Here is an 11,378-nt window from a genome sequence, read left to right on the forward strand (position 1 = left end):
AAAACAGAAGCTATACTAGTAGTAGAATCATCAACGAAAGTAGCTGTTAGCATGGAACTTTAAAAAACAGACGATCATGCAAAACATTCACACGGGAAGCTGTAACATATAAGGGCTACACGCCTACACCCCCAGTAGGCATATGCTTGTATAGTGGAGATGTAAAAGGCCTTGTTGGTTGTTGCAGTGTTGTAGCACAAGCAAACCACCTGTCCACCAGGAGACAAAAAGAGTGGCAAGTTGCCAAGAAACACTCGGCCGACTACCAGCATTGCTTTATGATTAGTAGGATGCAGTAATATATCTTAGCCGAGATCTACATAATACAATATCGAGAGTAAGCAAAATCTTCACTATTATCATGGCGTGCACTTGTACAAACTACAAACACCCTGTTCTTTCAAGGGCAGACTACATCAGGGTATACAATCTCCTCAAAACAAGCATCATATGCTACTACCGGTTGCGTCAAGTTACAGGTTACAGATCTCTACTCGAAACAGCGCGCAGTTCGTAGCAGAAAGGCTATGGTAGCATAGGCGTTCGTGGCGCCTGCTTACGTGAAGGTGTCCTCCCTATCACCTTCTGCGACCTCGCCCTCGTCGATGTTGCTGAACTCGAGGAAATGCGTCGGCCGATGGTCCTCGTGATAGAAGTCCCGGGGCGTGCCAAGCTTCATGTTGTACTTCATCAGCGGGTCGTGCTTGACTCCCATGAAGTTGAAGTTCCAAGGGGTGTTATCCGGCACCTGGTGGAAGACATGGAAGAAATGTAAGCTCTCGGCATGGAGTAATTCTCAAGTTTTTAGTCTTGAAGAGGCATTAGAGATCAATCCATACCATGTAGAATCCCAGGAATCTGTCGCTGAGAAGCATCTGGACCTTCTCGTAGTGAGTCGGGAGATATCCATGTGGGTTGCTTCCGGTGTCCTTGTTGCTACGGCCCCACTCGTAACCGCTTGGCGTCAGCTTGTACGCGGTCAATGAACAAGATCCTGGGGTAAAGCTGCATGTCAAAATGATGCACTTCTCACCGTCCCATTGCTTGTTGTTCTCCAAGATCTTGGCATGTGATGTCAAATCCTGCAATAATCAACAAAACGAACAGTTCAGTCTTATGACTAAGTTCACAGGCCAAAATTCACTCTTACAACTTTTCTGTTCCTTTGCAACAGCTTAAAAGAGCTAAAACATAATCTAACCTGTGGTGATAGCTGAGGAGCTTCATTTGGTTGGGTATGCATCCATCCCAGTGGCTCCAAATCATTAAGGAACTCGTGCTCGGGAAGGTTTGCAGGCAGTGTCACCATCTGATGAGTTCCGTGCTGCGGAGGAATAGCTATGCATCTGATCTCTTTAACTTGGGGATTATCCTGTGGGCTCAGCCCATACAGAAACCCTGCAATCTGTGTCCTTAAATCTGCTATGCATATGAACTTCTTTAATATATTCTTTGGCATAATGTAAGTGTAGCCAGTCTCCTGTAGGTAGAATATTGGAGTCAGTATCCCTTCAATGCCTGTTAGTTGCAACTTAAATGGTTATCAAAGAAAAGGAATTATTGTACTGACCTTTATATCATCTGAGTTAACATAAATGTGATTGACACGAAGATACAAGTTTGTGGCAGAGATAGCCCTAACACGCCAATCAGTCTTTGATGCAAATGCTTGTTGCTCGTATGGACTGGTCGTTGTGATGATGAGCTCATCTCCATGCACATTGGTCGTCCTTGTAGTAACTGCGGTCAGCTGAGTCGTCTCTCTAGACTGCAAAATCAAGTGAAACCAGGAGTGAGTCGATGTGAATTAGCCATTAACAAAAATTGAACACGGTTCCTATTATGATGAGCCCTACCTGTTTCTCAATTTCAGCAATCTGTTGCCTCTGCTGTGATGGTGGAGCTATTTCAGCACCAAGTATAATGTCACGAATTTCAGATTGTGTCAGCGCAGACGTATTAACATTGTTTTTCTTTGCATAATCAGACAGGATGAGGTCCCTGAGTGCACATTCAACCTTCAGCCATTGCTCATCAGTCAAGGTTGGCCAAATATGATGTGGTTCCGTAACAATAGTTTTGTCAGGCTTGAGCAGCATCTTTGCCTTCTCATTATTGACATGAAGTGCACGCAATATAAGCACAATCCGAGAGAAAGCAGTGAATGATGAGATACTTTTCAACCAATCATCATATATGTTGTAAAGAACCATCTGGGGTTCTGTGGCCTTGAGAATAAGATCACCGAACTTCTCAATCTTCAAACAAGCTTGGAATGGCAGCTGCAGCTCACTGCCCTTGATCACAATGTTAGGGAAGTCAAGCAGATGGACCTCCAAAGGATCCAACATACCCTTCCTTGTCACAATGATTTGCTTTGGCTGCTCTTCTACAGGAAGCGACCGAACTAATGCAGCAACCTCTTCAGCTGTTTTCCACTTGGCCAGTTGTCCAAGACGCTTTTGTCCAGCCCATACACTTGTGTGGATGACCTGCATATTGCAATCCATTTTCATTTTAAGCCTTCAAAGTTGCAACACTCCACAGTAATGTCACAATTATGACTGTAGCTAGAAGAGAATGAACATACCTTCAGAAATAGTTGACCAGTTCTTGGATTGAAAATAAAAATAGCACCATTGATTGGTTTAGTGGTCAAGTTACCCTCAAATGTTTTGTGAATGGTAACTCGATAGACATTTGTGTCATCCACAAACCATATGATCTGATTGCTGAATATCTCTCCATAGTTCTGTGAAGACAAATACGGCTCAGTGGGTTCTGAAGAATACAGCTGTAGACCCTTCCTTATTCTCTCCCTCAGCACGTACAGAGCAGGATTTGACTGTTATAGATGAAAACAGTCCAGCAGGTTAGTTATATTGGAAATACTGGAACATACAGACAGATCATTATGCAAGCTAAAGATAGAGTAGTTACAATTAACATGATTATATTACCTTCATTATCTTGTTCATTGCTTGCTGAAGAAGGGGCTTTGACCCAGGGAACCAATTGCCAAAAGCAGAGTGCAAATTATATGCTAGATCAATTCCAATCATCACCCCTGTAGAACAAAATAACAATTAGCTACAAACAAATCAGACAAATAGATAGTTGATAAAACAATTCATAGATATTGAAAGCATACCTGTTGGAGATGGATATATCGACATATTGTCAGTAGTGTAGTCCATGAACTTGGCCCTTGTATAACGCTCAATGTCATGTGAATCATAGTCTCCCCATCGGAGTTGCACATCAATCCAATACTTGTTGCTAGCTTTCTGATCAAAGACATCCTTTGACTCAGAGACTAAGCTCGGTTTAGACATCTGCCACCTATGTGCAGCAAAAAGGAGGATATCTGCACAGGAGCTGTTCATCTTGTAACTCTTCCTCGGATGTATTGTCTCTTTCTGCACTGTCTCAATCTCCAGTGCATCCAGCTCTTGATCCAAAACTTGGCAAAGATCCATAACAACACTTTCATGGATCTTCTGCCACAGATGCGCACGGAAGATCTGGATTAAAGAAATCTTCAGGGTCGGAATTTTCCCATGCATGAAAATGCCCGTAAGATCTAGCTGAACCTGGAAACCAACATACACATTTGCACGATTGATGGTTGGTGACCACCACAGGGTAAATCTTCGGTTGGGTATCTGATTGAGACCAGAACGTTGTGCATTCGTCAGCTTCTTGTATTTCATGGACTCCTCAAAACCTGACGCTTTCTCCCAAAACAGACCCTCCCAAGTAGGGAAATACGTTCCTTTAAACAAGGTGTGTTCCAAAATACCCTCAACACCACCAAGAGCTTGGATGACATCAGTCCTATAGTTGTTTAGGTTCCATAGTTTTCCATCATGTCTCTGATGTGTCCACCAGAATGGGTTTTGTTTGAGCACTTGGTACTGCTTAAAGTCTGTTCTCACTCTCCATCCTTTATCATATGCCAAAGTATGACGGTCTTTTTGGAAAAGAGTGTTGATACGAGGAATACCTCTATCCCATGAATCTTCAAGATCCTCAAGTGTTAACCGTCTGTTCTGTGATTGTGCTTCCTGCCTCTTCAAAGCATACTCAGCCCAAACCCGCTGTGAATCAATAAACTCACTCTCCCAGGGCTGAATGTAGCGATATAAGTTAGGGATAAGCTGGTCCTCTTCATGGCTCATACCACTCCGAAAATGTGTCACACCAACATCTGTCTGTTTGCTGTACCTGAGATCACTCTGTGGTATCAGAATGTGACCCATCGATAACATTCCCAGACCTCCAATTTCCTTGGGTGTATAGAAGATAACAGGCGGAAACCTGCTAGGCATTTTTGAGTTCAGTCCAATCTTTATGCGAGTCTGAATCTTGTTTTCACATTTGACAAGTAAATCCAAGAGCTCCTGGGTATGAACAGTTGCTTCACGGAAATATGTCATAAGACCAATAAGAGCAGTATTCCACTTGTTAACAATCTTAGTGAATGTAGTTGACCCTGAGGACATAAGGATTTGCCTGACACGGTTCTCAAACACTTTCATATGCTCATCATCAACTCTTAGAAAGGCAATAGCTGTCCTTTCTTTTGTCTGTTCATTCTGCAAGTTCCAGACTCCATCTTTGGTGTTACTAAACGCTTCTTGAGTCATCCGTATTTTTGGTAGTATACGAACCTCAAACCCACACATGCTAAACAGCAGATTAGGGTTGTCCTTGCTGTAAACAGAGACAAAGCTGTTCTCCCACTCTAACGTTGTGATGCTCCTTGGAAGGCGGTTCTTCATGTCCCAAAAAACACTTCTTCCAAGATTTACATCATGCTTCATGAGCCTCATTCTTGCGTCTCTAGGCCAACATTTCTTGTTGTTGTAACCGACCATGTTCTCATTATTAGGATCAGGATGCTCTGTCAAATAACGCTGAATTAAATCACGTGCTTCCTCATGAGTAAAGCGGAACATTATATGCACCTTATCAATATACCGAGAGTACAACCGGATAGGATGCCTTGTCTCAACTTTGGTATCAGCATATGTGAGGAACTCATTAGGCATTGTAGGTGGCCCAGCGATCTCACTTGCACGTGTTAAACCGAGCAGAAGGAGATCCAGCACAAGACCATAGTATTGCACAACAAATGATGCAAACTGTAGACCCCGAATGAGACCATAAGAATTAGTATGACTCATATCCTTGTAAGACAACACAACATTGTTCTTTGCAGTGACATAATCAGCAATATTATGGTCCAAGACCAACCGCAGAAGCCTGTTCAACAGTGTCAGATCAATTTTTTCGAAGAACTTCTCAAATTTTGTCTGCAGCATCACAACACACTGCCCGTCACTAGTGTCCCATACATCCTGTAGATTATTTATACCTTGGCACCATTTGTAAACAAGCAAAGGAGGTGGTTCTGAATCAGCAGGCTTGACCCAGTTCGGGAATAGGTGTCGCTTGTCCCCCTCATACCACAAGTACTGGTCAAGGTAGGCATCAGTGATTTTCTCAAGAGGCTCAATTTCATATACTGGGATCAGGTAGCTGTACAGGTCCATAAACTCAATGCCAACTTCTTTAAAAGCACGCTGAGTAAGAAGATGCCTCTTTATCCTTGAAAGCGCCTCATGAGGATTATCATATGCTTGCTCAATCAAGCCAAGTTCCTCCCGCTGCAGTTGATTTAACCTTACAGCCACGCTGTAAGACTCCTTTAGCCTTTCCAGAGCTAGTATAAGAAGTTTGGTGTCATGCTTGTAAGAAAGTGGAGGAAAAGGAATAGGCGAGAACTTCCTTGATTCAAGCCAATGAACTGTTGTTGTGTAAATAGCAACTGCCTCTTCAGGTGTAACATATGGCCCATCTTTCAAATAGTTGTGCTGCCTCTCCTGTTCTGCCTTCAGCCACAAACGAGTTAATCTTCCAAGATTCTTACGGCACACAGTCTTGTCAACCGTAGCACCACGCCTGATACGCTCACGATTGTAGTGAGCAACATTGGTCCACCAATCAGCCTTGGACTTTACATAACGAAGTATCATGTTCTCAATAGGAACAGGTAGGCCCGGGACCTTCCATGGGATATTTGCCTTCCAGCACCGCCATGCCTCACTAAGATGCTGCAGTATAGTCCGTGCCTTGTTTTGCTTGATACCCTCAGGCATAGCATCAAGGACATCATGCATAACAGCAGCTCGAAGTTCAAGATCGAAGTGAGACTCAACACGTTGTTTGGTTACAGTTTTAGCAACTCCTTTTGAATGACGACCTTCAAACTGCCTGGCCAGTAAATTACCTAACCATCTTTCAAGCAGTGGCACAATACCCCGCAGGAAAAACAGCCACACCCTCCACATTGGAGCCCAAAATCCACAGCCAGGTCCTTTTCCTACAGGACCAGTGTTGAACCTGTAGTATATCAAGTGCTTCAGATCTTTGCACATCCTGATTTGCCGCATCAGACGATACTTGTAGCGGTACATACCAGTCAGCTGGCCAACATGAGAGAATATGTATTGCAAGCCATCTGCTAACTGGAAAGCGTCAACATTTCCCAAGCGGAACTGGATGTTTGCATCAACAACTAACTTAGTAAGTCGTAATATCTCACGGCATAAATGAAATGCATTTCCAAACCGAGATTTTTTCCTTTCCTTCGTTGTGAGTGTCTTCACAGGTTTCAAATTGAAGTTGTAGTCCAAGTGAAGGTAGTTAAGGTTCTTTCTGTGGATCAACAAGTTCAACATATTGTAACCCTGTTTGCAAACTTGCAAACCTGCTTCTGCCCAGTCAAGCTCTGTTGTTTGAAAAAACTTTGTAGCTTGGAGTGAACGGAACAGGTGCTTCTTCTTCTGTGCCTTGGGAGGCCTATGATGTAGTTCATTGAGCACATAACACTTCAGTAGCTTCTGATAGCTGACACGCACCTTCACTGGATAAGCTGGTGGGCTGCAAACGAGAGATTGATGTGATTAGCTTTGAAAGTTCAAGTGCATCAGGCAGAACATTGGCAAAAGGGGATCATGAAAAGGTATAAAGGATGTCATAATGGCACTCACCAGTGCTCCTTGTACCATTCAGATACAAGAGGGATATCTTCAGCACGACGTGTTCTACCAGATCTCATATTAAAAGGCTTTGGAGCAAAGAGTAATGAAATGCCAGCTGCTGTTGTATCAGTGTAAAGTTCTGTTCCTTTCAAGAGGGGCTCCACACCATCCGGGAGACAGAAGTCCTCATCTTCATCCTCTTCAGTTGTTCTCCTCTCCCGACGATCAACCTTGTTAGTCGAAGTTATAGGATTTATCAAAGGATCATAGTAAAATGCAGGCAAGTCTGGATCCTCTGTTTTGATATACATTATCATTGGAGTATGATATACCCCAAGCCTCACTTTCCTTGGCCTGTTATTGTACAAGTGTGGAAAAGCAATTCTGTACTCAGTCCTAAGTGGTTGGCGGATGATGAGTTTGTTGATGTCATTAAACTCATTCCAGTCCTCATCCCCCTTCTCCATATCACGGTACAATGGCTCAAACTTCGGACCTCCTGCAACATAGCATTTAATATGGTAAAAGAGCTTATGATGCAGCAACAGCAAAAGGTACATGTCACAATCTTTGTACAAAGCTAAAAAATAACATAAAACATTCCAATGTAACAAATTATGTCTACCATTGGATGCCCATTCAACAGTTTTGAAAATGTTTCAGTGTAAATATTAATCAACTGCAAGATTCTCATATGGAAGCATATATAAAGCTAGTTGCAAAAAAAGAAAAAGGAAATTCGTGCTTACAGGAGAAGGGGTGAATAGAACAGTAGAGAAGGCAGATTTTACATCCCAACCTGCTTGCTAATTTTCAAAGCCCCAAGCTCACAGACATATGTATGCAGGAAAACTTAATTCCTTCTCACACTGTCGCCCATACAACATGCATCATCTAATTAATAAAGCCATTAACTACTTCATTACCATAAATCCCCATGTTACAGTTACAGATGTTCCATAAAAATGAACAGCTATGGACATAAACTACCTCCTCCATGCTTCAAATATTGAGTAACAATTAATGCACTAAAATCACGTAAATGCAAAAAAAAAATGTTTTGGTATAAACCCATTTCTTAGCACAAGCTAAATTTCCACAACATTTTGCCAGCAGTCAGATACCAAGTGGTATAAATTTTGATATAACCATAAGATCAATGCTACAACTATGCTAATCATGTATGACAATTAAAGGAATTAAAGTAAAAAAAACTTAGAAGTTATAAAAGGGAACACAATAAGGTTACCTGGGATACACATGTTGAGTGCTTTGGCGGTAAAGAAAGACTCCATATCAAACAAATAGAAATAATTTCGATCAATCAAATCCGACAAAAGTTGGCCAGCAAGACGATAGAGTGTCGCCATTATGGGAAGCGATAGATGCCATTTCCGGTAGCTGGGGCCATTTATAAGCTTAGTCTTCACAAGCGGCTTATGATCATAAAACCATTCATGCACAGCTGAATCTTCCTCCTCGTCCAACTCCAACTGTATAGCCTCCAGTGGTTCAACATCCAGCAAATTATCAGCATAGTCTAATGGAGGTTCCTCATCATCAAATGGAGGAAAGCGCATTCTCTTGAAATGTCGCCTATCTCTCTTCTCCCTCCTCATCATGATCCACATCGTGCCCCACTGTGGAACACACATGTTTGAGATGGTTTAAGTACAAAAATAAGAAGTACAAAGCTAAAGATCAGATTAAGTTATATAATGCCTATCAATTATGACAGATCCGTACAGTAGCTATTGTTCCCAGAACAGGGCAAAGAAGAAAAAAAAGATAAGGTGTTTTAGATCAGTACCTGTGCAAGGTAAATGGGCTCAACTACCCATGGGATCTCATTTACAAAGGTTATTGCACCAGTGATATGGTAAAGGATCTTTACATGCCGAACCTGAAAACAAGAGTTCCGTCATTCTATTCTGTATTGCCATTGTATAAGTAATCTCACCAATAGCTACTTGGCTAGATCAATGTTCACATCAAAGAGTGTCACAATAAAAATACCTGTTCCCAGGGCATTGGCATATTTTCCAATAGCTTGTAAACAGCATGAGGCACAAATTTGAGTGCTCCAAGATATACACGCTTATCATGCCTGTACTTCTTTGAAGACATGTCACCATGGTCCCTGATCAGCAATAAATAGAATCATAAATAAATTGTCCGCAACATACACATGAACTACAGTAGTTGATGGTGAAGATGGGATATATGACAGCAAATTCAAGCAGAACATGTCACTTGCCACCATTCCTAATAACTGAGGATCAAGCACAAATGGCACAAACCCCAACCATAAAGAGATTCATCTTAACAGCCAAGACAATTAGCAAATCAAAAAAATCACCACCATAACTAGATTACACAATATCTACAATCATAATTGAGTTGGGTTAATTAGAAAAACCATAACATTCCCATAACTATCAAAACTTGACTTCCAAAACTTGACTTCCAATATCCCATTCCAAATGTTGTAAGAAAGCAGTTTAATAGGACGTGAACGGAACTGCTGACTGCAGCTGCTCATTGCTACTAGCGAGAGAGCAGCGGCTGCACCGATCAGGCCGATTTTTTTTCACTCTCTTCATACTCCAGTAACCATAGAACATAAGCAGCTGATATCAACAGTAACATGATGATAAGGTAAAGCAGCAGATCACAGCTAAGTCCATGCCTAAATACTTAACACAGTTACAGCCATAAATTTCAAACATCGTATCAAATCATACACTAGTAACGAAAATAGCCTCAATCGAGAGGGCAACCACAATCATCCCCCTAGGTCCTAAGCTACAAACCAAAACACATCCACAGGCAACAACTCGGCGCGGATCTGGAGACTTTACCTGATGATTTTGCGGACGTGCTCGGGTGGCATGTCCTCCTTCTGCGCCTCAACGAAGCCGAACTTGCGCTTGTCGCCGTACCGCTTGGAGTTCAGCTGGTGCCACTTCCTCGCCTTCTCCACCAGCTGCGCCTCGAGCTCCGCCGCCGTCAGCGGCTTGCCGCCGCCAACGCCACCGGGCGGGCCCACAGCCGCCGGCGGCGGCGGAGGCGGAGCGCCCGTGCCCGGTGGCGGCGGCGCGGCCCCCATCGGCGGAGGCGGAGGCGGCGGCGGCCCGCCGCTCCACATCGTCGGCGGCGACGGGGGAAGCGGGCAGGCGCGGCGGCCGCTGCTGCCGCGAGGGTTTTAGAGGTGTCGAGATTAAAAAAAAAAATGGGAGGGGAAAAAAAAAGAAGGGGGAGAGGGAGGAAGCCGATGGGATCGGGTGGCTCGGGCGATTTTTATAGGTGGGGCTCGGCTGCAGGCTATGGCGGCGACGCGCGAGGATTGGAGCCGACCTTGGTGGGTTCATGGGCCGGGCCGGGTTGCGTCAGGTTACTGGGCCTGATTTTTATCTGTCGAGTTGGTTGTCGTCCAGCAGATAATGGGCTTGGCGGCCTCTTTCAGTTTTATTTCTTCATTTTTTTTCTCTTTTTCCTGTGGAATGATGAAAATATACTTTTCTAGTTTTATCCTATGACAAAATAAAAAATATATGAAAAGGAATTCATTGGCAGAATACATGCACCAGTTGCTAAGATTACACCTTCTGTTCCATACTATTATGAGGTGTTTTTAGTTTTGTGCTGAATCGAACATCTCTAGCTTTGACCAAGATTATAGAAATAATATACTAGCATCTACAACATTAAATTAGTATCTCTAAAATCCACCTTGAAACATGTAATCTGGTGTATTTTATTTGGTATTGTGTGTATCAATTACTTTTCTATAAATTTTGTTTAAGTTAAACTAACTTTAACTTGGGACATAGCTAGAATGGCTTACAATATCAAATATGGGATTATAAAATTATAAGTACCCAAAGCTACCATACAATTTTATTCCAGCTTAATAAGTAGTAGGCTCAAGTAGGGAACTAGGAGGGGCCATCACTTTGAAAACAGGGTGGCTTCATAAAAAAACAAAAGTGCCAATTCTCCTTTTGAAGACATTAGTGTTTAGTTTTTCTATCATTTTATCTATAGACCTTTTAAGGTTAACAGGGGGCTATGTTCCATGTTGATCATCACTAAACTATAGACCTTTTAAGGTTAGCCTTGCGCTCTATGACTCTATGGGACATACATAAGCTATGGTCTTATCTACTACAGTATGTAACTACAAGCTTGTTAGAGAGGTGGGCTGTTCGGTTCCTGTAGATGTATAATATGGAGTCTGTAAACAAACAAATTGGTTCAAGCATTTGTCTCTTTTAAGTATGGAATGTGGGCCCACACAACATCATACTTTATACTAGCTTCAACTAT

At 42.6% G+C, this 11,378-nt stretch overlaps 1 protein-coding gene across 1 annotated transcript; it reads right to left on the bottom strand.

Annotated features, from left to right (window-relative positions):
• Window positions 1–317: 317 nt before the first annotated feature.
• LOC127776540 (pre-mRNA-processing-splicing factor 8A-like) lies at window positions 318–10,212 on the bottom strand. The gene is made up of 13 exons (XM_052302952.1): window positions 9,911–10,212; window positions 9,066–9,189; window positions 8,860–8,952; window positions 8,299–8,689; window positions 7,059–7,548; window positions 3,152–6,948; window positions 2,961–3,067; window positions 2,591–2,845; window positions 1,857–2,492; window positions 1,571–1,768; window positions 1,202–1,480; window positions 840–1,082; window positions 318–748 (listed from the first exon to the last, which is right to left on the bottom strand). Exons 1-13 carry the CDS (start codon window positions 10,195–10,197, stop codon window positions 557–559), a joined length of 7,092 nt encoding a protein of 2,363 aa, XP_052158912.1. The 5' UTR covers window positions 10,198–10,212; the 3' UTR covers window positions 318–556.
• Window positions 10,213–11,378: the final 1,166 nt, after the last annotated feature.

The sequence above is a fragment of the Oryza glaberrima genome, chromosome 6 (assembly GCF_000147395.1).
Source record: "Oryza glaberrima chromosome 6, OglaRS2, whole genome shotgun sequence".
NCBI lineage: Eukaryota > Viridiplantae > Streptophyta > Magnoliopsida > Poales > Poaceae > Oryza > Oryza glaberrima.

Excerpts from the sequence above, each read along its gene's own strand:
- LOC127776540 (XM_052302952.1), bottom strand. The coding sequence starts at position 10,197 with ATGTGGAGCGGCGGGCCGCCGCCGCCTCCGCCTCCGCCGATGGGGGCC. Across the intron at positions 8,690-8,859 it reads AGCCCATTTACCTTGCACAG|TGGGGCACGATGTGGATCAT; the intron begins GTACTGATCTAA and ends TGTGTTCCACAG. Across the intron at positions 3,068-3,151 it reads GATATATCCATCTCCAACAG|GGGTGATGATTGGAATTGAT; the intron begins GTATGCTTTCAA and ends TTTGTTCTACAG.